We start from the raw sequence: 26,806 nt of genomic DNA on the forward strand, positions 1-26,806 counted from the left end.
CATGCACTATTTCGGTTCTCTGCCTCGGTACTCACCTACCTAGTCAGCAAGCGGATACTTGTAACGTTACTCGAAGAAACAGACTCGGACAGTAACAGTTTACGGTTTCGCAGAAGACGAAGTAGTGAAGTTACCGAAAATGACCACGCGCCCATTCGCTGGAAAATAAATCGTTGTATTTGTCCCAGCGACTTGGCGATTGGAATCGAAAAGTAACATAGAAGATGTTGCAAGTATGTCCGAATGGGAGGCTGACACCTAGGGAATTGAGAGGAACTTGGTAGCATGGTTTACGAACCATTTTTAAGAGCCGCATAAGAACATATTAATAATTGGTACTCTGCCACGGTACGCACCCCGTATCTGGAAGAAATCAGGCATGGTCCTGAAGGATTCCGCAGGTGATGACGTTACCGAAAAGGACAGGTACGCTGCCTGATAATGCCATGACTTGCACGGAACCGGTTACGGGTTCCAACAGGAGATGTAGCGATGACTACCTTTCTGCAAGTCATGACACACACGAAACCGATGACACAGCTTCAATTAAAGAAGCCAGTTTCTTTTCGTAGTTGGTGTTGTTCGAGCTTTCGTGTTATCAAAAATGCCAATTTTAACACAATTAAAGTGTTATAATATGTTCAGACGGACAACGCTGCAAGAAGGATATACTATAATAACAGGTTTCCCAGCCTGCGAATCCTCTGCGAGAATTGCAGAAATCGCTATGTCATTATTTTGCATATCGATAATCGCGATCCGGCAGGCACGTGCCATTTTTCGCATTATCAACCTCAAAAAATGACAGATTTCTTGCAGACGTCGCAGTGAGCGATTTCGAAAAATGGACGTAACATATAAGATGTTGCAATATGTATGTCCAATGCAGCGAGGCTACCAAGCACAAAATTTGAAATTTGAATACCATTCTTTGATCATTACGCGGTACTACCCCTACATGAACCTGTTGCTGGGCCTTGATGGTCGATTAATTTATTTTCTCTTGTCTAAGTTATTCTTTACCGTATGCCTCTGCCATTCTCATCGTAGAAACGCAGGGGGGCAGGGGGACAGCTCCGCTGCCACGTACATGCATAGTATATCATGTTTTTTATCCGTGCTTTTCTCCGCTGGTTACGCCATCGAGCAAACCTCAGAGGGGCATATGTGATATACTACTATGCCGTACGTGGTATGTATAGGGCTCGCCCACATGGTAACACTGCGTTGCACTAAGGCAACACTGCGTTGTATTCTCGTCAGCTAGCCATACGAGCCAAGCGACGAGAGTACAGAACGCCAGTAATGTATCCGAGTGCACGCGGGTATGTTATTCACGGTTAATGGGTTAATGCAGTCATTTAATTATAAGTTTTTACTCTCGAGTGTTAAGTGTTATGTTTAGTGCTTTAGTTTTAGTTAGTTATTAGTGAAACCATTTAATAGACGAGAAGGAGTGATGATCTACCCGTCGCCACTCTGGGTAAGTACTTGCACATATCAGTGTGAATAAGTTAGATCTCCTTGCCAGAGGAGATCACTTATCCAAACCTACACCACAGTGTGTAACACCGACGTGTGTATATTTAGTTTAAGAAAGTGTCATGTTAACTAGTACATTTGCATATGTGCTATTCATGTAACGTGTTGTTAATATTGCACACATTAAATATTATTCTCGTGTATAACTTGTTATTATTTATGGTGTGTATGATCATATGTTAAGAGTGTAAAAGCAACCATTTCCTACTCACGCCCTAGCCGAGCATGTGAGGTATTCCGGTGAGTATTTAGTAGAAATACTCTAAGGGATATTTCTTGGAAACAACACAATAGCAACCATCGTAAGTCACATTACCAATCACTGCTTTAAGACATTTTACCCTCTTACAGGGTCATCTATGGTGAAATTTATTGGGTAGGTAGGTATCTGAGTTAGCTATCATTCAAAAACGATAATTTTTGATAATATCACGCTACGCTAATTCAAATACCTACCTATTTAAAGGTCGAATATTCGAATATGACTCCAAATGTGCAAGAAAGAAATGATCCAAGCACAATTTCACATCTTCCTCGAATTTCTCAACTTGACAATATTTTCTGATAGTTTTACCTATTGATAATATGAAATTCAGCAAAATGTAAAAAGATGTGTCCAAAAACGTTGTTTAATTTGCCATCCACGATATACCAACCGTCACAAAAGCTTTATTCGAATGCGATATATATTCACAAAGGGGTACAGGGTTAAATTGAAAGGGCTGCTGTCAATCGTGTCACACTACGTACGATACATGAATAAGTACATATATTCCATCGTTATCATATTTTTTCACTATATGTACCTACTTTATAACATCGATGCCTGACAATGGAATCCAACACTTGAGAGACGTTTAAAAAAAGATATTTGACGCAGGAAAAAAACCAGCACTTCTTCCCGATGACATTTTTTACATTTTAATTGACTCGATGCCGTATATAAGGGTTAGATTTTCATATTCAACGTTAACTGTATTAGGTACCTACGAGGAAAGCTAACTCATACTGAATCTCGTATTTCTCGAAATCCTTCGCATCAAGGGCAATATAATCATTTTCATTACTGCACGTATCGTACCATTCCGAAAAACCTCAACTATCGTAAATTGAGTAGCCTATACATCTCTCGCTCTCCTATACTAATGCAAATTGGGTTTCTGTCTGTATACTCTATATTAACGTATAAACTTGCGTAGGCTTATTCTTTAGTCTTTAGGCGTACAACATCGATTAAAAGAGTTGATTTTTATAGACCTGTAAAAGTACCTAAATTTACAAGCTGTAGGTACGTCGGTTTACATTGTCGATGAAATTCGGCGGCGGACCTATCTGGCCGCTCGCGATGGAAGTGTACATTGTCGAATTTAGAAATGCATACGTACTTATACTATAATACTTACATACGCGAACGGTTGTTTTTATTTTCAGTTCTTGGCACACTACGAATATATCCAGGCCAAGAATAGAGTAACAGCCTTACCGACTATTCCACCGTTCAATTGCGAGCTACGACTTCGAATTCGACGTTTCTCTCTCTCTCTCGCACTCGCTCATTTTCCTCGCTCATTTTTTTTATATTCCTCTTGCTCGGATTATTATACTTAAATTATCGTCTCGTGCTGTTTCGGGGGCTTTAATGTACGTTTCCGGCGAATATCGCGGTATCGAATCTACTTGTACCCGCCGTATGAATATTCGTTCAAATTATAATCAGCGTTAGTCGATTAAATTGTTAAATTAGCGGTATATACATATACAACAACGTTAGAGTGGCCGAGTCGAGAGTTATAGACACGTGTTTGTGTATTGTACGTACTTACACTCTTGTGTTGTGGTGTTTTTTTTTTCGCTTCGCGATATTCTCGCCGATGTGTCGACGTGGATGAGTCGCTGGGGTTTTCTGGTATCCGAATTGCATTCTGCTGTATCGAGGGATCCTGCTGCAGCTGTTTTTATGTATCGCCAGCGCATTCATTTTAGGTAATCGTGCGGTGTATTACTTTAACCTTAATTATCCCGGACGATGCTGCTATAACGAGTTAATTTTGATGAGCTGATTCATAGCTTTGATATGCGTTTTCGTGTCTTTGTCGTCGATTTGCACGCGAAGCTGATGAATCAATTTGTTCCGTTTTTCATTTAAAATGAACCGAAAATGATGTAGGTGCAATCGAGTGGGTTCTTGATTTGTTAGTCAGAGCAGAATCTGTGTTGTTATACGAGTAGATGCTATGTATATTATTTGCTGTGTAGGTACCTACACATTTTATTCGCCTGTTTAATGGAAGATAACTAAATGGAAAAGGTGTGATAGGAAAGGATACCTCTAACTCGTTTGTGTATCAGTATAGCTGCAGCATCGAGACTGGCTAGGTACATAGTTTACTTTTACCTACACAAAAATAATTCGCAAAAACTATAGATAGGTACCTACATAATGTAGGTCAACTCATGTGTAGAATGGTATCATTTTTCAGCTCATTAAGCTCAAAAGCATGTGTAAATACGTGCTGAGCAGAAAATCCTTTTTTCGCTTTTGACTCGTCTCTATATAGTTCTTCGCGTTGGTTGCAGCTTTTCACCCTTCAATGAACTTGTTCGGCAGCATATCTAATTGAAGCCTCCAGGAAATTTAAAGGTAGATATTTGTAGGTACGTGTATTAAACATATCTATCTATCCGAGCCAGAAAGTTGGAAAAATACACCCCTACTGCACTCTCCTTCCAACTGAGGTGAATAAGGAAAACATTCCATATGTGTGTTGGTTGGTTGGATTGCCAGTGGGTTCTTTCCACAGATAATTATTTATTGTTTACAAATGTGTCATCTCGGGCAAGTAAGTTTTTGAGTTGGGTCGAGAGTGTTCGATGGAGGAAAAAAATTGTAGAAGTTAAGCAGGAGGGCTGCTGAATTCGAAAATTATTGAGGAAATGGAAATTTTACTGGAAGACTACAAAAAACACCATATCATACGTAGGTAAATAACATTTTAGCAGCTGCATTTAATTTTTTTGAATTTTTGTGAATTTTGAAGAATTTAAATATTGGCAATGAAAAGTATTATTTAACCTAATAGAAGCAAAAAGTTGAAATTTCAAATATACCCACCTAATTTTTGACCAATAAAGTTGATTGGTCAAAAATTCGAACCATTTAACATTCTGCAGTGTAGTCTATAATCAAATTTAAAGTACCTACTCAAACTTGAAAAAAAACGAGAATTTGAAAATGCAACTTGAATTCAAATTCCAAAATTTTGAAAAAGAAATAATTTGGCTCATTTTTCCTCAAAATATCAAAATTTGGTCAAATTAGGTAGTTTAAAAAATTGAAAATTCTGTTCGGAGTTATCATAATTTATATTTCCAAAGTTGAGTAGATTCTGGAGCCTCCAGCAGATTTTTAGATTTCTAAATAGGTAAGCGAAGAATTCCTTTATAATACCTACCTAAATGAAATTCAGCCTCCATATAAACTCGGATTGGTCATGTTCGTGATTTTTTTCAACCGAGTCACACACAATATCTGTTTTTGATTGTTTAAAAAAATGTAGGTAGTTTCCTGTAGGTTGGCACCTATAGGTTAAATTCTTAAATACCTATTGAAAACTCGAAAAATCAGCTGAATGACTTTAAGGAAAATTCAAAACTGCCATAATTGGTTCGAGAGGTCAAGAAAAGGCATGTAAACAAACTTTCACTCAACTTGAATAAATTTTCATGTTTTTAAAATCGATTTGCAAAAATTTTTTTTTTTGGATATTTTTCGAAATTCAGAAAATGAATTTCACCCGCCCCCACGAAATGTTTTCTAGCATCGTATTTTTGGACACTCGTTAATTGTTTATTCGCAGGTACTAAAAAATTTTCTGTATGTTGAAAATGGGAATCCTTCTTTTATTAGACGTAGAATAGACGTAGAACATACTGCTTCATAAAACTTTCTACGATTTTTAAATTCTTATAATTTTTTCAGGAATTAGAAAAATCAGAGTCCCTTGTTAAAAATTCTAATTCGGTCGACAGATTTTTTGAATTTCAGAAATGTACTTATAGTGTTGATAATTACCGTGTAATTTACCGCTATTCTTGATAATTACGGAGGATTTGCATATCACCCTTGCTAATTACTGATGATTTACGGTAATTTTTGGATACATATTTTCGGGAAATTTACCGTTATTTTGAGTAGTTACTCAGTAACTTACCTCCAACTATCACAGCAATTCTCAATAATTATGTGGTAATTTACCAAGATTTTCAGCAATAACCTGGTAATTTACCGTAAGTTATGGTAATTACCTGGTAGTTTACCGTAATTCCTAGTAATTACCGTAATTCTAGGTGATAACCGTAATTCCAGGTAATAACCGTAATTCCAAGTAATTATCGTAATTTCAGGTAATTAAATGGTAATTTTAGGTAATTAAATGGTAATTTACCGCAATTCTAGGTAATTACCTGGTAATTTACCGTATTTCCAGGTTATTACCTGGTAATTTATTGTATCTCTAGGTTATTACCTGGTAATTTATCGTATTTTCAGGTTATTACCTGGTAATTTACCGTATTTCTAGGTTATTACCTGGTAATTTACCGTAATTCCAAGTAATTACCTGATAATTTACCAAATTTCTGGTGGTAATCATCTGGTAATTTACTGCAATTTTTTGTAATTATTCAGAAATTTACAAGAATTTTTTGGTAATTAGATATCTAATAGATACTGATTACCTGCAAATTTACCGCCATTTTTAGTAATTATTTAGAGGAAGAGATGGGAGCTTTTCGACGCCAAGTTCGATTATCCATCATTTTTGAGGTATACCCTGACCCTGACCCCTTGAATTTCCATAAAAATTCAAAAAAACGAGAGCAATAAGGAACCTTTTCTTTCTAATTTAAACAAAAGATATGTATCTACTAGCAATCCTTCATTTAGGTACTCAGCTAATCAGCTTCATGTTCCATGCAGACGTTCACGGTTCATTCTATATACGAGTAGGTACACCACATATGAAACACATTTGGATTTACATCCTTTGTACGCAATTCATCACGACGAATTCAATATCCTGCGGAAGATACAATTTATCATAAAATAGCTGAATGGAAATTGATTTAATATATTTTTTTCTTTTTGCGTACCTACTTGTCATCACTTCAGCATCGCTACTTACATTACGTATTACGTAGCAGTTTCCAATCTCCATGCTACAAGTACCTACCCATGTTATATGAAGAGTGTGGAGGGATGTGGGAGAACAGAATGAACGTAAAACGCGCATATAATGGTACAGTCAGATGAAAATAATAAGTGTGTACTTGTTACTGTCACATCTTGATATAGTCGCGTCATACAAAAGGAAGGAAACGATCAAGTTGAATTATAATTTTTTGAGGTAGGTACCTACTCAGCACAATATCTCACATCCGAACTCTGAAGTAACGAAATCATGACTCAAAAAAATGGGATCTCTTCATTTCACTACACGTTTTTGGCCTTCAAGTATGATAGAAGATATCGAGAAATATTAAAAATTACATATTTTCCGAGTTATTACTTGTACTCTATCTGTGACGCTAAAGAAAAATAAAATAAAAGTTCGTAGATTTTGCTTTAAAATTATGCAGAAATAAAGTCGAAAATTACGTCAGAGGCTTCAGAATGGCTCGAAATTATGGAAATTCTTATTTGAGGGGTTAGTTTTAGACAAAGCAGCCAGTCATGCAAATTTCAAAAATTTTGCTGCGAACAGACGATATTTGATTTTTCGATTTTTTTCCTTCTCATAGGTATACCTAAATAATGCAGGTCCAAAATGCACTCGAAGTGTCTGTTTAGTGTTTGGAAATTTGTCTTATGCCTTGATGCGAATAAACTTGTTAAATAGGTAGGTCATGAATGAATTAGTCAAGAATGAACCACTACTTTTTTTTAGCCCCTAACATTAATTTTCAGCATTCTGGAGAGATTTTAACATTCTGAAGAATTCGAAAAATCATGCTGGAAGCTCCAGAATGGCTAGAAATGGTAAAATCGGGTTGGGGGGGGGGGTGTCATACTGTTACCATTTTTTCTGAAAAAATGAAATTTAAAAAAAAACACAAGTTCCTGAATCATTTTGAATTTTCAAAAATTCGCCAAGATCAAAAATCAATCCTATAGTAGCTGAAATTTTGGTTATGGAAGCTTCAGATCACATTATTGGGTATAGGGAAAGAACGATGATGCAGAAAAGTCACTTTTCAAAACTTTTGTGTTATGACGTTTTCAAGTAGGTGCATACATACCTATCAGAATGCTTCAACTTTATAGTGAATTTAAATTTCTTGAAAGTAATGATCTAAATAATTGGGTATTGATGTTGAAATTTTCTTCTTTTTGCCTCAGGTTTGGTCTCGGCTCATTTCTCTCCCCTCCTCTTATTTTTCAAATTCCATTTTTACTACAAAATATCAATTTTTTTCGAAACCTATGTGATTCATTGACTACGAGAGGGCATTAATTCGACAATGTGAAGTGGAAGATCCTCTCGCAAAACCTCAAAAAACTTGGAGTACCAGAGCACCTTGTCAGTCTCATGGAGAGTCTGTATGAGGACAATGTGGCACAGGTGAGAGTTGAAGGAGAGCTCACCAATCATTTCCATACAGCAAAAGGAGTGAGACAGGGATGCATACTCAGCCCAATTCTCTTCAATACATATGGAGAATGGGTAATGAGAACTGTCCTAGAGGATTGGGAAAAGGGAGTCAGAATTGGAGGAAAGATATTGTCAAACTTACAATATGCGGATGACACAACCCTGCAGCTCACAGAGACACCAGGTGAGATGAAGGAAATGCTCAGGAAAATCAAAGAAGCCCGCAATGAGGCAGGTCTAAGGGTCAACAAAGGAAAAACGAAAATAATGATAATCGACAGGGAGCAAAAAAACAGACCTGAAATATTGGAGATTGATGGTATAGAGAGGTTGTACAGGACTTCATGTACCTTGGTTCATTAATAACGAATCAGGGAAGCTCAGCCGGAGAAATGAGGAGAAGGTCGCGTCGGCCATAGCAAAGACAGCAATGGGAAATCTCAACCAGATATGGAAAAGTCACAACATTACAAAGGGCAGGGCACAAAGCTGAGAATCGTAAAAACGCTAGTCTTCTCCATCTTTCTGTATGTGTCAGAATGCTGGACAGTATACAAGGCAGATCAAGATAAGATTGACTCATTCGAAATGTACTGCTACAGACGCATGCTAAGGATATCATGGGTCCAGAAAAGAACAAATGCGTCAATACTTCAACAACTGGGTGTAAAGGAAAGGCTAAGCACAGTCATCAGGAAACGAATAGACCTATTACACTACTTCGGACACGTCGTGAGACAGGACAACCTGGAAAAATTGACAGTCCAAGGCCAAGTAGAAGGCAAGAGGGGAAGGGGAAGATCACCCACTTGTTACACAGAGTCACGGACTTGATTAAGAAAACTGCCAAAATGTCACTGGGAGAATTCACGAGAAAGGCCGAGGACAGAGATAGCTGGAGGGAACTGGTTGCAGGGATTTTGTAGTTGCAATGTCCGTATATGGGCAAGCAAGGAAGAAGAAGACATGGATCACATTTTTCTACTCTTCAGTGTGAATTTAATTTGACCCTAAACTGTTGACCATATAAGGAATATAATGGACAAATAGTTCAGATCAGAGATATGACGGCCACATTTTGGATGCAGAATCCAGGAAATGTTCTGCACATGCTTTGATATGAAAAACCATTTCAAATTTTCAAATGGTTTTGGTGGTTATGAAAAATCTTGAATTCTCAAATAAATTTACCAAAAAACAAATTAAGGTATGAGTAATGTCTGATTTGAGACCAGAAAACAGAAAACTTCTATCACTGGTCTGGAAAAATTGAAAAAAAATCACAGAAACCAAAAAAAAAAAAAAAAAAACATTTTTCATGAATTGGTTGTTATTGGTTATGGTTACATTTGAAAATTGAAATGGTTCTTGTGGTTAATGTGGTTGTGGTTTTCTCCAAAGAAAACAACTTTTTGGTGGTTTTGGTTTTTTCAATCCAATTTTTTTTCCAACATATTGGTTTTTTGTTGTTGTTTTTTGAAATGTACAAAAAGAAGTTGAAATGGTTGTGGTAGTGGTTAAAACCAATTGAAAAACAATGGTTATGGTGGTTTTAAGGCCTGATCTCGTCCTTTCCCTGTGGCCTGTCGTTCAAATCGGAGGCCAGCCAGCCCTTCTAGAGGTTCCCTGTAAGTAGCCTTTGTTCAGCTGACAAGTTTTGTATGAGTGCCTCAAGTCCCACAACAGCCCTGAAAATTGAAAAAAAATTGAAAAAAATTTTCATATGTTAGATCTTAGATACCTAAGTATCTTTGTCACAAGATTTTCCGCCCATATTTTCAAGAGGGGAAGGGGAGGGATTGGATCGAAAAATTAATTAGAAAAGACGTACCTTTGTACATCCAACAAAGTGCAATTTCCTATTCAGATCTACATATTTTAATATGAAACGATGTGAACATTGGATTTTTCAAATTTTTCATTGGTGCCCCCTCTCTTTATCATACATTTAAAAACTGAGTTTTCTACATTCTAAATTTTTAATGTCCCATTTCGGATCTTTTTTAAACGCTCTTCAAAAGTGTTCAAACAAACCCCTCCTTCATAGCAATATCACTCTTCCTAAAAAGAAGGTAAAAGGGGGCTACCACTTTAACCATGCAGCAAAAACTGCAGCAATCAGTCCAACGTTCACAAAGGCATAAGCTAATTTGAAAATCCAAGCCGGAGGCCTATCCACAAAGCTATATCTTTTACACTGATGCCCTTTTAAGTTAATGACAAATTATACGTCGCGTTGGTTAGATGATTAGTTTAAGTACCTACTCAACTCTTCTTTAGCCTGTATATGTCGTCGTCATCGCGGTAAAATACGAATATAAAGGCACGACACACATATACCTACTCGTACAACACGCATTACAGAAAAAGCCAACCTCAAACACTTACACGATAAAAATTATACGAGTACAGCTCGAGGCATTTTTATAGGTTGTAAAATTAATATCGTTTGTACTTCTTGCTCTTTTTTTCTTCTTCTTCTTCGCCTATATGCTCATCTCTCGAGTAAATGGCAGTGTGATATGTGCGCTTATTACTCGTAGAAAGCAGAAGGGCTGCAACAGAGAGAGAGAGAAACGTACCCATCGGATCTGGGTGAGATACAGATACCAAGGGCGGGGACAGGGGTGGGTGTGTCTGTGTCGATGTAATAAATTTGATTACACGGAGAAATTTTCGCTTGTTTTTAGTTTCGTACTTATACTGGTAACACGCTTTTTGTGTGCTTGGGAAAGTACACGTATAGTATGCTCGTATTTATGGTTTGCTGCGGTAGTTGGCGCTGCGCTGCGCTGTTTTAGTCGACGCGCTGCTTGTTAAATTTTAAATAGGTAGGTCTACGTACTCTGGCAATGGCACTTTAAAAGCTTTAAAGCTTGCGAGAGAAGACGAACGAGTTGTGTACCTTTGAACGTGTAGGTATTTCGGCTTTCGAAGATGGTAAATTGTCGCGTTATACTAGCTCGATGTGTACTCGATGGAGAACAGAAAAAAAAAATAGTGAAAAATTGTCGAATTAATTCGTCTATTTGCGGTTGATTGATTAATGTCGGCGAGAGGCGATGATTGGCCGATTCTGTTGTGTATTCGATTCGCAGATGCGCAAAATCCATCCGAGAGTATATTGATATTCGTATTCGCGTTCTTGTACGTTCGCAGTTTCTCGTTGTCTATGTTTTCTTTCCGCCCGCTATTTAAGTTCACCGGCACTCTGGCACCGTTTCACACTTTCAAGCTGCTTTCCACTTTTAATGATATTTGGCCGTATTCTAGTGGACTAGGTTTACACGATAAGGGATAAACGCCGCCGCCGCTTTTCTCGCTTTTGGTCATCGGTTTTTTTTTTCACTCTACTACCCATCAATTTTTTTTTCTTTTACTATAATCCATTTTCTCGTGTTATGTATTCGCATATGGTTCACCTGACGATAGTTTTAGTTCATACGGGATCGGCTCATCCTTATCGGTCTTCGTGTTAATTTGCATCCGAAAGACAATCATCTGTGTAAGTGTTCCACCTATATGTATACTTTTTTTTTAAATCATCGTTATGGATTTTTCGGTTATTTTTTTTTCTTTGGACCTTTCGTGTTTTTTTGTGTATTTTTATAGACGTTATTATTTTATTGTACTACGAGTAGGTAAAATTACTACCCGAGGGTAAATTAGCTTATAGCTTTTGGGTGTACCTGCATGGTAGGCTTCTCTCTCTCTCTCTCTCGATGGTAAACAGAAGAGAAAAACTTATCAATAAAACGAAATCCCCTTAGGGGCACTGGCACTTGCAAATCGATAAACACAGACGCACATAAACACATTTTGTAGGTAATTTAAGTAATGGAGCGACGTTCTCTACGTATAATTTTACTTTTATAGTGCTATTTCGTGTTCTACGTTTGATATCGATTATTTTACTCATTTTTTTCGTATACCTACCTACCTACCTACCTACCCAATGCACATTGATGTACCTAGTCGTCGTGTTGTCGGCTATCGTCACACGATGAGGGGGTTCCCGCCAAAAAAATCACCTTATTAGTGTAGGTAGTCTTATGCTTTCGATTCGTGCTCATTGTATACCGAGTGTTTCATATAACAGGTGTCTAATAATTCGCCCTAGCGATAGGGGAACCCAAACTACACGAGTGTTAATTGGTTTGCCGAGCCTTGGTAGTGAAGGAGTGGAATTGGGTTGCATAACCCTTCAAATATTGGAGATAGGTTAACGTGTGACGTGTCATGTGGCAGAATTCGAATAGAAGAACGAAAAAGGCGATTTTCAATATTTTACTCGTAATCCAAAATTGAATGGACTAGGATCGATCTATCTTATCGTTGTGTTTTATAGCGCATTGAATTTTGAAAGTTAGGTTCAAATTTTGCTCAAATTCAAAATTGAAAGTGCTAGAGTACATTGAAAAGTTCAATTGATCATAGCTCCTTCAATTTAGGATCTAAGGAAAATATAAAAATACTTAATTTAAAGAACATGAAATGCTCCACAAAAAAATGTATATTCATAATTTCCTCAAATTCAAAACTGAAGCCACTATAGAGCACATTGAATAGTAAGTAAATCAAAAATGAAATTCTAAATCACTAGTAAAAAGTTAATTAACTGCCCCCGAAAGATTGATTTAAAATCATTATAGAAAAATTTATTGCAATCAATAGGCTACAAAAAAATTACATAATTTGAAATTTTGAAAAAATTCCCAACTGAACAAAAAAAAATCGATAATTCTAGGCAAATCATCATTGAAAAAAATGACTAGGTAGGTATGCAAAAAAATCATTTGAAATGACGAAAAAATTACAAATTAAATCACCACAGAAAAATTTAGGTACTCCAACACATTATTTAAAAAATGTACTTGAAAGCACAAAATAATTCACTCATAATCCCCCCCCCCCCTCCAAAATCATCACACGACAAACTCATTTGAAATCCGAAATCATCGCGGAAAAATCCATTTGAAATTTTCCCAAAAAAATTAATTTGCAATCACAACAAAAAAATCCAGTCGCTAAGTACAAAAAAAATTTCTTGAAATGAAGAAACAATAATTACAAATTTCGCTCCCCCCCCCACCCAAAAAATCGAACTACAGTAAACTCAATTGGAATCCGAAATTGGAATTTTCACAAAAAAGTTGGTTTCAAATTACCTACTTTAAAAAATCATATGAAATTCTGGAAAAAATTCAGAATAAAATTTAATTTAAAAAATGAAATTCTGAATCTTTACCAAAAAAACACGTATTCTAAAATTGAGGAGCTCTATTCCAAAGTGGGTTAAGTCATTTAAAAAAAAGGCACGTTTTTCGGAGATTTTTACTTCAAAAGTGGGTTAAGTCATCGATTTTTCAAAGTAAATTTTTCTACAAGTGTTCTATGTCCAAAGAAAGGAAAGGTGCACCGACCTTTGGAAACAGAACAAATTTCAGCATCGAAAACTCTAAACGCATTTTTTGGAGGAAAAAATGACTTAACCCACTTTGGAATAGAGCTCTTCAATAATTGATCGAAAATATTTTTCTCCAAAATTACAATAAAAAGCTGTACCTATTTATTTGAAATCACGAAAGAATTTGTTTGTAACCAGATCTGAAATCATCAGAGAAAAACACAGATGGAATTCTCACAAAAAAGTTCATTTTAAATAACTGCGAAAAAATTCTTTTTAAATCACAAAAAGTTCTATACTTACTTAAATCCAAACTTATTCAATTTGAAATCACTACCTAGTAGAAAATTTGTTTCAAAAATCCGCAAAAAATTCAAAATCACTCCTTCCTCTCCCTCCTTCATAAAATCTAGGTATGTTGAAAATTCTTGATTGAATCAAAAATCAAAATTCTCAATCACTGCTAAAAACATTTCAACCTCAAAAAAGTAATCGAAAACATATTATTCGATATATCACACGACTTTTCACAATTTTTCAAAATTTTGACCTTTTTTCGGAAGGGCATATTCGCACTCAGCGACTTCGAATACCATTCAATATGTCATTCAACTTTTCACAATTTTTCAAAATTTTGGCTTTTTTGGGGCAGTTAGGATCTTTGCGGGGTTGTTGGGCCCAAAAAAGAAGGCCATATTCGTTCTCAGCGACTTCGAAACCATACCATTCGATATATCACTCGACTTTTCACGATTTTTCAAAATTTTGACCACCTTTTTGGGGCATAGGGGGGCTTCGAGAGGCTGGACCCAAAAAATAAGTTCATATTTGTACTCAGCGACCTTAAAAACATGCCATTCGATATATGTATCACTCGACTTCTCACGATTTTTCAAAATTTTGACCCCCTTTTTGGGGTACAGAGGGGCTTTGAGGGGTTGTATGCAGAAAATAAGTTCATATTCGTATTCAGCGACCTCGAAAACATACTATTCGACATATCACACGTCCAGGTTTGTTTTTCAAATACCTATAAGATTCAGTAGTGTGTTACTTGAAAAATCAAGCAACCCTCACGAACCCCCGGGAAGGGTTGAAGACCAACCGATGGTAGTTTAAATAGTAATTGGGTGAGTAGACTTTGTAAAAAAAAAATTGAGCGAAAACGAATGATTCTAAGTGGTAATTTTGATTAATTTATTGGACTGACCTTTTTTGAAACACCTACTCTTTCCACCCCTTTTTTTTACACACTCCCCTTGAGAGATGGGTATCGAGCGTAGTATCAAATTATCGAGAATTTAAAGGGGAACATTTTTAGTCATGGTAGTTTTTCTCAAAAACCTAATATTTACGGAGTAAAACGCAAAAAACGTGAATCGGAACCGGTTTTAGCCCCCTAAAAACTTTTCCTCCAGGACGGGGTGGGAGGGTCGGCTTTTTTATGGTAGTTCAGAAGGCCCGTCCGAGCACATTCCCTAAGAAAAATTTGATGTGCCAATTTTTTCCTTTTTAAAACCGCTATTTGCCCGCTCTACAAAAGAAAAATAGGTACCTACTTTTTAAATCATGAAGAAATTTGAAACTAAACTGCCGCTGAAAAATCAAACCTTCGATAATTCATTTCTAATCACCCCCCTCTCCAAAAGAATCGATTAAAATCAACTTTAAAATAACTAATTTAATTTGAAGTCGTCGCAGGACAACTTACAAAAAACATAATAAATTGAAAAAATCATAAAACAATTCTAATAAAAAAACTCAACCTTACCAATTTGATATAGAATCTTACACGATGGGTGTAATAATCATGTAATTACTAACACCCCCCCCCCCCCATAAATTGAATACATAAAATGAAAATGATACATAATATTTCTAAATCTAAAATCACCTTTGGAAAATTCATTCCAAAAATAATCAAAATTTTTTTAATCAAAAATCACTACCAAAGAATCATTTAGAATCGCGAAAAATCTATTTATGATTCCCCCCTCGCCCTTCAAGAAATTTGAAACACTAAAAATTCATTTTAAATTCTAAATCTTTGCGTTAAAATCCAGTTGCAATTTTTACAAAAAAAAAAAAAAAAAAAAATGATAATAATTTGCAATCAGCACAAGCGCAAAAAATGTATTCAAAATTTTTAAAAAATCGTTTGAAATCCTCACTGAAAAATTCATTGCTGAATAGAAAAATATAGATGATGAAAAAATTCATTCAGAATTAGGTACTTACTACAAATTCATTTGAAATCACGAAAAAATTCATCAGAAATACTGTATCTCCCTTTCAAGGAAACTTGCAATACTAAAAAATCATTTGTAATCCAAGTTGTTGCGGGAACATGCATTTGGACTTTTTCCAAAAAAAAATGTGATTCACAATCACCATAAAAATGCATTCAGATTTACAAAAAATCATTTGAAATTACCCCAGGAAAATTTTTCACTGAATTAAAAATAGAATTCCAAATCATCACCAAAAAACTGCAGTCAAAATGACTAATAAGAAAAAAAAAGAAAAATGGTTTCGAAGTCACTACGAAAAAATTATTTGAAACCACAAAAAAATTCTACACTAAAAAAAAATTGAAAATCTGAATCATACACCACAAGAAAATTAATTCAAAATTATTAATAGTAGGTAGGTACCTACCTACCATGAATAGTTAATACCTATAAGTACATACTTTTATCAGAGAAAAAATAAAATGTGATGTAATGAGCTTCAAAATTTGATTTTCTCTTGAAATACCCATAGGGAAAAATTATTTGATCTGATGAAGCCTGATTGGGTCTAGATATTCCATAGATCCAAATTCAACCTGACCAGATCAAAGTTTGAGTGGGATTTATTAAATTCAGACCTGATTAGATCCATCAGAGGAGACCTGATTGAAACTGACAAGACCTGAATAGATCTGATCAGATCTGAGTAGATCTGATCTTGATCACACTATAAGTCAGATCTGAACAGATCCGGACTTCTCCTTGGCAGGAGGAAAAAAATAAATTCGAATAACTACGCTACAATGAACACCTTGTAGACAACAACTTGAACCTAATCATTAATCATACATTCCTATATTTCTTGATTACAGAACATTTAGCCGCGCCAAATGTTGGAATTACACCGCGACGACTTGTTGAACAAGCGGAAATTCTACGCCAAATGGTATTTCTCAGATAACATCAACTCAGCACATATACTAACCCAAAGGAGCTGAAATGACCGCCCCGGGTATGGCCCTCGCCAGCAGAGAGGACAGCAGCTATTACGATAACGAATCTTCGTACGTTACGTTGAGCCCGACCGCGGCCGGACCTGAATCCAGATTAAGTCTGGTTAGCGCTGGAGGAGGTGCCCCAAACCCAGGTTCTAATAACGTTAACTCGAACAACGACGGGGCCAATAATGCAGCCGCCGCTGGTAGCAGTAGTCTTAGAAACATGGCGTTGGCGCAACAGGCTCAAACAAAAGCGCCCATCAAAAGGCCCGTCCGCAGGGGTATCAAGCAGCCGCCGGATAGACCTCAAAGAGCTCTTTTTTTATTCACGCTGAAAAATCCTATACGTAAAATTTGTATCAGTATTGTCGAATGGAAGTATCCTTTTTTCAAATTTACTATTTTAAGTGTACATACGATAATACGTTCTTCTTCTTTTTTTTATTCGATTTGCGAAGTAGTCGATAGTTTCCTTAATTGAATTTTCTCCAACAGACCTTTTGAATATTTAATATTGTTAACTATTTTTGCGAATTGCGTTGCGCTGGCTGTCTACACGCCGTATCCTCAATTAGATTCGGATGACACTAATAGTATTCTAGTAAGTTTTCTTGAATATTTTATTTTCAAATATGTAGTTTTACCTAGTTGTTATTTGTACGTAATGTGCTCTGTCAATGGTTCCGAAAAATTCGCCCATGTGATGCAGAAACCCAAACTTCACCCATAGGAATTCGTTTGCTAAACTTTAAAATTGAAGGAACGAAGTTGGAGACTGACAAAAACGAAATTAATATTATGGAAATGGTTTATTTAATACCGTATGAAATGAAAGCAAGGGAAATGATCTGAACTCCAGAAAAATGTGAGTTGAAACAACAGGAAAAAAATTCCAAAACACTTCATTATAGGCAGTTAGGTACCATATTTTAGACATCAAATTACATTTTTCAAATGTTAACAAATTTTAGGAAATGTTTACCTAAAGCGACCTAAAAACTCTGCAAATGGGGGGGGGGGTCAAAAAGGTACGAACTAATTTCATCTTTCTTGTTTCAAGTATCGAATTTATATTTTTTGCATTTTTAATAACTTCACAAGTTATTTTTAAAGTTCGAGTGTTTAAAAAATTCGCCAAACATGCCGTCTTTTCATTTTTTTGCCCCCTCTAAGAAATAGTTCCAGTCCAAGGATAGTGGGACAAATTGCTACGGTTCCTCTCTTCCCTATAGTCCTGAACAAGAAACATTTCTAACCCTTGTCCTCGAAAAAAAAACACGTGGCCCTACTTACAAGATGGCGGCCATTTTGATTGACAGGTCAGCCGAAATCGCAGATTTTTCGTTCCAATATAGGACCTGCACGAATTTTTTAAAACCGTACAAAATTAGATGGAAAGAGCAGACAAAAATTTGTCACCTGTCAAAATTTCAAGTGCTAAAGTGCCTATTTCGATTTTTGGTGAATTTTTGAAAGTCAAATATAGGCCAAAAATGAGGTAAAAAATCAAAATTTTACCAGATTGACTTGGAAAGCTGAAATTTGGGATATTCCCCTATTTTCGACCTGCCAAACCGATTGAAAACTGTTTCAAACCGTTTTGAAAATTCCTGGAGTCTCCAGCAGATTTTTGAAACTTGAAATTCCCACAAAATTTCATCAAATGGAGTTGGAAAGCCAAAATTCGCTCTGCAACTTGAAATTATGTGAAAATTTCAAGTTTCAAAAATCTGCTGGAGACTCCAAGAATTTTCAAAAAGTGACTGGAGGCTCCAAAAGGACTTGAACCCACCTGAAGTCGTCTTCAGAGAGTGTCGAAATTGGAATGCAGAGTAAATTTGGCTTTCCATTGGGAATTTCAAGTTTCAAAAATCTGCTGGAGGCTCCAGGAATTTTCAAACAGTGACTGGAGGCTCCAAAAGGACTTGAACACACCTGAAGTCGTCTTCAGAGAGTGTCGAAATTGGAGTGCAGAGTAAATTTGGCTTTCCAATGAGAATTTCAAGTTTCAAAAATCTGCTGGAGGCTCCAAAAGTACTCAAAATGGTTTTGAAACAGTTTCCAATCGATTTGGCAGGTCGAAAATAGGGTATAACCCAAATTTCAGCTTTCTAGGTCAATTAGGTAAAATTTTGATTTTTTTCCTCATTCTTGGCCTAAATTTGATTTTCAAAAATTTACCAAAAATCGAAAAAAGCACTTTGGCACTTGAAATTTTGACAGGTGACAATTTTTTCTCTGCCTTTTGATCTACCTTTATACGGTTTAAAAAATGTCGTGCAAGTCCTATGTTGGAACGCAAAATCTGCGATTTCAGCCGACCTGTCAATCAAAATTGTCACAATTTTGTAAGTAGGGATACTTTTTTTTTGAGAACAAGGGCTAGAAATGTTCCTTCGGACTCCCCCCTAAAGAAAAAAGTTGCCCCGGAGGATCAATGGGGGGAGGTACAATAGATTCTTATGCGGGCTCCCCGACTAACTTGTTTAAAGCTGACTGGAAAACACACGTTGGACATTGCGCATCTAAATTCGCGCAGATGGTGATCTGCGCATGGCTGCGTAAGATCAAACAACTTTACTTTTCTACAGTTGTTTGTTGAGCTATGCGCATCAAAACTCACGCAGATGCCAATCTGCGCAAGACTGTGTGGGATTGAATGACTTTTGTTATAGAGCTGTGCAGAACTGCAGATGCGCAGGCGCAGTATGGAGTGCCCATTTCCGAAATATTGATACCTACCTAACTTATCAGTACATATTTCAGTTTTTCACCTCAATTTGGTCAAATTGTGAGTTGTTTCCTAGGAGAATTAATCATTTGAATTTTTAAAAATTCGCCAAAAATTTTAAAATGAAATTCAGAATTATAAGGCTGGCTTATTAAAGGTGTATTTTTGGATACTCCTCTACTTTTTTGTGAGAAACGTATTTATGGTACCTGAGTTGCGTTCAACGTTCTGTAGGTAATTCTATCCCTTCAATTATTAGGGTTGACAAACCAATTTACAGGTGTGTTGTTCGTGTTGTTGCATTACCATGCCATAGGCTAATTATTTTTAACCATCAACAGAGCTGGCAGTAAATATACTTAGGTACCTATGTCTCTTGTGATTGCGTGACACGCCAAGTAGGTATACAGCTGCATAATTCAAGTAATGTTCTTTTTTTTGTACAGGATTCGATAGAGTCGGTATTTTTAGTCATATTTACATTTGAATGCGTTATGAAAATATTAGCCTACGGTTTCGTCGCTCATCCTGGCGCATATCTGAGAAACGGATGGAATTTGCTGGATTTTACCATCGTCGTTATTGGGTAAATCTTGCCACATGTTCCATTAAGTATTTAATTCTTTGAAAATTTGAGAAATTTACGATCAGTGAATTTTTTATAAAGCTGAATATGTTTAATCACGTAGCTATTAATTTGAATTCTTGCAGTTTGGTTACCGCCATCTTAGCTGCGCTCAATTTAGAAGGAATAGATGTCAAAGCATTACGAGCTTTTCGTGTCCTGAGACCTTTGAGATTAGTCTCCGGAGTACCAAGTATAATATTTTACCTATTTAATCGCGAGTTTATATCGAGGACTTGATAACTATAAACGGGTGCATTTCGATTGTTACCTACAGGTTTACAGGTCGTATTAAATTCGATTCTTCGAGCTATGGTTCCTTTGTTGCATATTGCTCTGCTGGTTCTGTTTGTCATCATTATATACGCCATTATTGGGCTAGAATTGTTTTCTGGAAAATTACACAAGACCTGTTTCGATAACAATACAGGTAGGTAACCTAACTACCTACTTGCTCGTTTACTCATGTTAAGAATTAGGTAGGTAAGTAATCGACGAATCAAAATGTATTTTAGGTGAGATGATGGAAGAGCCTCATCCTTGTGCGCCTAAAGAGCCAGGTTTCATGTGTTCGTCGCTTAACCTCGAGAACGAAAAAGCCAATTACATATGTTGTGATTACTGGGAAGGACCTAATTTCGGCATCACGAATTTTGATAACTTTGGATTAGCCATGTTGACCGTATTTCAGTGTATAACGTTGGAAGGATGGACTGATGTTTTATACAATGTAAGAAATTACCAAATCGTCGTTTATCGTAGGTAATCGTCTTTTGGCATTGAACATTTTCTACTTGATATTCATGTGTAGATCCAAGACGCTTCGGGGAGCACGTGGCAGTGGAGTTACTTCATTTCTTTAGTAATACTCGGAGCCTTTTTCGTCATGAACTTGATTCTTGGTGTTTTGAGCGGGTAATTAAGCCTCAAATACGAATAATAAGCTCGGTTATGCGTTTCAGTCAGCTTTATTTTTGACTCTTTTTTTGTAGAGAATTTTCCAAAGAAAGAGAAAAGGCCAAAGCTAGAGGAGACTTTCAAAAATTACGAGAGAAACAGCAAATTGAGGAAGACCTGAGGGGATATCTTGACTGGATAACTCAAGCAGAAGATATAGATCCCGAAGGAGATGAAAATGGGCATGGTCAAGATGGTACTAATGAATTTCCATTACAATCCATACAGATTATGATGAATATCTTTCTAAATGATTTTTTTCGTTTGATAGATTTATCAAAAAATGAAGCAGATCTTTTGGAAATAGAAGGAGAAGATAACGAATTAGTGGATCCGTGGTGGAAAAAGAAAAAGAAGGAAATTGGAAGGTAATGTACCTATACCTAGCCTAAAAACTTACTACCTATTCTTATTCCTAAAAATTTTGAAGACTGATTGAAAAGAGAAAATGGTAATTTTTTCACTCCCTTTATTTCTCGTGTCTCTGTATTTTCTAGAACAAACCGAAGAATGAGAAGAGCATGTCGAAAGGCTGTCAAATCTCAGGCGTTTTATTGGCTCATTATTTTGTTGGTTTTCTTGAATACTGGTGTCTTGGCTACTGAACATTATTTGCAGCCTGAATGGTTGGGAGATTTCCAAGGTAGGTATCGATGGTCAATTTATGAATTTATTGTAATTTTCTACGCTCTATTTTACCTACTTAATATTTTTATTCATCCTACCTATTTTTTTTTTCTTTTCAGAAATTAGCAATCACGTTTTTGTATCAATTTTTACGTTCGAAATGTTACTAAAAATGTACAGTTTAGGAATACAGGTAAATTTGTGGAAATTTTCCATCGGTTTAGCGATCGATTTCACACGTTTGTTTTTTTAATTGCTCTAATTTGTTCTCTGTGTTCGTCATTTAGGGCTACTTCGTATCATTATTCAATCGATTCGATTGCTTCGTTGTAATCGGCAGCATTACCGAGAGCGTGCTCACTTCAACCAAAGTCATGCCAGACTTGGGTATCTCGGTGTTACGTTGTGTTCGTCTCCTTAGAGTTTTTAAAGTTACCAAGTAAGCTATACTTCATCATTACAAACCTTCTCTCTCTCTTTTTTTTTTCTTTTTTTGTTTCAACCGATGGCCTAAAACGCTTAATGACATACCACGAGTATGGTAGTTTGAGGAGGGGGAGAAAGATTGACTATATCGATTTCCTTTTGTCGTTATGGACGCCAGACGCCGCCAGAAATGTGTTTTTCTTTTCGCTGTTAGAATTTTTGGAGCGGCTTTTTTAAATCGGTATTCATATTGCGCATGTCGTAGTACTATGTATTCTGACTAGAATAGTAATATGCTTTGAACGAATGATTCGTTAACGATATTTACGGCGGATGCGCATGCAATTTTATTAACGCGAATGAATATGTATCTTGAGTAAAACAAGGAGTCGTTCTCGACGTGTATTATTTTCAAAATGAATTTTGAGATCGATATGGTTAAAATATATGACATTTTTGAGAATAAATTTACTTAATAGGTATGAATTTGTCAAATTCTGAGACAATAATTTGAACTCGAATTGCCAAGTCGTAAATTGTTAATTAAGAATAATCTTTCATTCCTACCTACAAGTATAATTTTTAATAGGCTATTTTTACTCAAGTTATCAGGGATACAAGATCGAGTTTCAATTTCAAAGGAAAATATAAAACAAAAAAGCTCCCCTCTGGTGGTTTATTAATTAGATACTGGTTAGAAAATCATCAAAGCGAACTTCTTTAATGGTTGTTGACACATCTTAATTAGGTAACGTGGGAAAAGGTGTCCCAAAGGGAAATCTGCTGCGTAACTCTACCTATCTAACTGCCATTGAAAGCTCAATTTCGTGGTTTATTGCATTTCTAATTTGGATATCTTTTGAATCATGGAATAGTGGTCTATTTATAATTTATAAAGTAGATAAGTTTGAGAGGAAAAATTTTCACGAACATTTTGTTTGTATTCTTTATTAGGCTTTTTACTACCCTACCTACCAACCTGTATCGTTTTACAGGGGAAAACAAAGCGAATTCAATGGTAACCTTGATAGTTTGATAAAGTGAAAATTCCAGGAGGTATTTGCAAGAAAAGGATATAGAATTCAAAGTTTTATGAGAAAAAAATAAAAATTTGTGTTCAAAAAATTTCGTTTTCCAAAAATTTTGTTTTCAAAAAATTACAAAAAAAGCAAATTTTGAAGATTTTTAAAAATATTCCCTAAAATAGGGGAAAACTGTGAAAATTGACTAAATATGCTGAAATATGCGCTGAAACAGGTGAAAATATGCTAAAACGTGCATTTTTAGTCGAAATATGCCAAAATATGCAAAATAATATTGGCTCAGTCGACTTGAATTCTCTTGATTCGCAAAGATGTGTTTGATATTCCCTGCCTAATAGCACAGAAAAAAATATGCTAAAGAATATGTTCTTCTGCCCTACTGATAACTACTTCAATAGTGTTTTAATTTTTTGGTATTGGACATTTTTTTTAGTTTGCCCTAAAAAGTCACTTGTGTACATATTCTGAATTTTTTTGTAGGTCCAATTAATATCTAGGTAGGTACAGGGTGCCCAGAAATATCGAGTACCCCAAAGAAAGTTTTTCATTAAAAATATACTTAGGTTGGCAACGTGAAATAGATGCATAGGATTGGTGGAATGTTATCTCTCCCATCCAACAACCAATCATATGCTATCATTATTATCATTCACTGTGACCAACCAAAGTATTTTAGTAGAAAACTTTTTTAGGGGTACTCGATATTTCTGGGCACCCTGTACCTACTACCTACTTATAACTTATGTACAGGGTGCGCAGAAATATCGTGAACCCCTAAAAAAGTTTTCTGCTAAATATTTCAGTTGATCACAGTGAATGATAATAACAACATTCCACCAATCATATGCATCTATTTCACTTTGCCAACCTATATTTTTAATGAAAAACTTTCAATATTCTTGCACACGCTGTAGGTTGTACTTGTAAGGGAGATTTATCCTAATTGGCTCGACATTTTTGTGACAAAGGACTGTAAACCAGATTACACCAACAGCATAAATTTAAACTACTGAAATTCATTCCTCGATTTTAGGCAAATTTTGGAAATTTCAAATTTGAAGTTGGAACCATAAATTTTCATCGAGGTGGTATTGCATACAAATCGACATGTACCCAATTGGGTATTTGGGTTAACATCCTTTATGCTGGTGTTGCCACTGTTGCCTCTATTGTGTTGATTACCTGTCTCATGGAAATTTATTTTCAAGCTTTCCCAACTAGTTTTCTACTTGCTTACTAGTGACATCTACACAAGCACCTTGGAGCTAGCTGGGTTGTTTAGAGACCCTGAGCCATCGGCCATTTATTCTCCTCATCTGGACCGCTATTCCAATGGTACATTTTGATGCAAACCTCCCAAATCAGGGATGCCGCCGATGCTATCGATTGCTAATCAATTAAAGGCTTGTTTATATTGGCCGCGGAATGAGACCGTAAACTTTCCGTGGAAAATCAAAGCTGCAGTTGTAACATAGTTGTTTATGATGGCTATGGACAACGTTCGGTAGTTTCTTACGGATTTTCAATTATTTTTGGAAATCCGGTAATTTTACAGAACAGATCCAGAGTTGTTCAGTGGCCAATAATGCCAATATAAATGAGCCTTAATTAATTTTCCCCTAATATTATCGTAATTATCATGATATCACGATACCAACAACTTGCGACCTTTTCTGAAAGGAAAGGATCAGTGTGCAGCAAGAAATTCCAGAGTTCGACGAGTACCCAGATCTGCGATTCTTATCCGGATCTGAAAATTATCCGGTTCCAACCTGGGTAGTAAAATTTTCAGAAAATGACGTCATTTTGAGCAGTTCATCTTTATATTGCTAGGATCGCTATATAAACATGAACTTTTTTTGTCAGTTTTATTTGGCAACGTCACATTTTTCATTGTTTTCCACTACCCAGTTCTGTACCCGGGTATCCGATTCCTTTCCTGGTTGAACCCAGAGAATCGGCAATCCGGGTACCCGTTGAACTCTGAGAAATTCACACTAAAAACTGGAGGGAGGTGTTAACTTTTGTAAATAAACTCCACCCACAGTTCTGATATACGCAGTGCCCAATTTTTCACATTCACTTTAGTGATTCTAGCAGAAAAGATTGCAAGTTGTTAGTATTGTGATATCATGATAATCGTGATAGCTCATTTATTTAATCAATCAATTCGATTATTGTGATATTTAATATCGGCAGCATCCCTGTCCCAAATCGAGTGTGTAAAGAATTCCTCTGCGCATTGCGCAATCCAGTCTCTTACTTTACCCCACTTACATCCCGTATGATCATAATTGTGTGTGGAAGGTAATAACTTTCACATCTGGTCATACCTATGTGTGGTAAGTGAGGTAATTGGTAAGGTAAGAGACAAGTTCAGTAGTTCACACAATGTGCAGAAGCATTCTTTACAAGCTCAATTTGGAAGGTTTGCATCAAATATTCGCTTGATTTCCTAATGGAACAGTGGTCCAGATAAGGAATAAAAGGTCGATGCCCTGAGCTCCTCAGTGTTGAATTCTACAGACACTTGAACTGGCTTAAGCCTTTTGATTCTGCTAACAGATGGCGTATGCGATCTGTTAGCTCGGCTAATAACTGGTGCCCCTCCCCCTGGTCCCTAACAAAATTTTCGACTAAAATACTTCGGTTGGTCACAGTGAATGATAATAATGATAGCACATGATTGGTTGTTGGACTGGAGAGATAACATTCCACCAATCCTATGCATCTATTTCACGTTGCCAACCTACATTTTTAATGAAAAACTTTCTTAGGGGTAGGTACTTGATATTTCTGGGCACCCAGTATGGATAATAAACCCAAAAGCAGTGTTACCTACTCAGTTTTTTTTTTTCAAGTGTGGCACCATTTTCCCCATTACTTTGTGAGGCTTACCTATACTAGCATTAGTTTGGAACATATAGGTAGTATGTACTACATTTTGCCATCTTTTTAGTTTTTTTATGTTAATTTACTTATCATCTACCTTTACCTTCCTGTCAGAGTAAAATGAATCATTATGAGGCATGTTTCTTTACAAGTTGTGTAAATTTAAAAATTAAATTTGCTTTCGTACGTTATTGTTTTAGATATTGGAGATCATTATCAAATTTAGTTGCTTCTTTACTAAATTCAATTCAATCGATTGCATCTCTTTTGCTGCTGCTGTTTCTGTTTATTGTTATATTTTCGTTGCTTGGGATGCAAGTTTTCGGCGGAAAGTTTAACTACAGTGGAACTGCGATGAAACCGCGTCAAAATTTTGATACATTTTGGCAAAGTTTGCTCACTGTTTTTCAGGTAATTATGAACAATTCTCCATAGGTAGCCTATGATTTTAACGTGCATTTATTGGTTAGGTATGGTACCTTTTTGTCGATTATTGATAGGTACCTAGTTTTATTAAGACTAGATGATTCTTGTTTTAGATTCTTACCGGTGAAGATTGGAATGCGGTTATGTATACGGGTATTTTATCTTTTGGCGGGGTCTCTGGTTTGGGAGCGTTCGCCTGCGTTTATTTTATCATACTTTTCATCTGTGGTAATTGTATCCTTTTAGTAGAC

At 36.1% G+C, this 26,806-nt stretch overlaps 1 protein-coding gene across 9 annotated transcripts in view; it reads left to right on the forward strand.

Moving 5' to 3' along the window:
- The first annotated feature begins 1,115 nt into the window (after positions 1 to 1,115).
- Ca-alpha1D (Ca[2+]-channel protein alpha[[1]] subunit D) overlaps positions 1,116 to 26,806 on the forward strand; it is a 41,461-nt gene continuing 15,770 nt past the window's right edge. For 3 of the 9 annotated variants that reach the window (XM_065362871.1, XM_065362869.1, XM_065362870.1), the window contains exons 1-14: positions 3,036 to 3,525; positions 16,703 to 17,206; positions 17,324 to 17,429; positions 20,006 to 20,145; positions 20,271 to 20,377; positions 20,462 to 20,614; positions 20,700 to 20,914; positions 20,996 to 21,099; positions 21,177 to 21,509; positions 21,639 to 21,784; positions 21,888 to 21,961; positions 22,056 to 22,207; positions 26,330 to 26,540; positions 26,669 to 26,789. In XM_065362871.1, the coding sequence (XP_065218943.1) occupies positions 16,830 to 17,206; positions 17,324 to 17,429; positions 20,006 to 20,145; positions 20,271 to 20,377; positions 20,462 to 20,614; positions 20,700 to 20,914; positions 20,996 to 21,099; positions 21,177 to 21,509; positions 21,639 to 21,784; positions 21,888 to 21,961; positions 22,056 to 22,207; positions 26,330 to 26,540; positions 26,669 to 26,789 (2,239 nt within the window). In that variant the 5' untranslated portion in view covers positions 3,036 to 3,525; positions 16,703 to 16,829. Of the gene's footprint in view, positions 1,484 to 3,034; positions 3,526 to 10,909; positions 11,698 to 16,702; positions 17,207 to 17,323; positions 17,430 to 20,005; positions 20,146 to 20,270; positions 20,378 to 20,461; positions 20,615 to 20,699; positions 20,915 to 20,995; positions 21,100 to 21,176; positions 21,510 to 21,638; positions 21,785 to 21,887; positions 21,962 to 22,055; positions 22,208 to 26,329; positions 26,541 to 26,668; positions 26,790 to 26,806 lie in introns of those variants that run through there. The other 6 variants (XM_065362868.1, XM_065362873.1, XM_065362865.1 and 3 more) reach the window with 4 other exon arrangements.

This window comes from Planococcus citri, chromosome 4, assembly GCF_950023065.1.
Source record: "Planococcus citri chromosome 4, ihPlaCitr1.1, whole genome shotgun sequence".
Lineage (NCBI taxonomy): Eukaryota > Metazoa > Arthropoda > Insecta > Hemiptera > Pseudococcidae > Planococcus > Planococcus citri.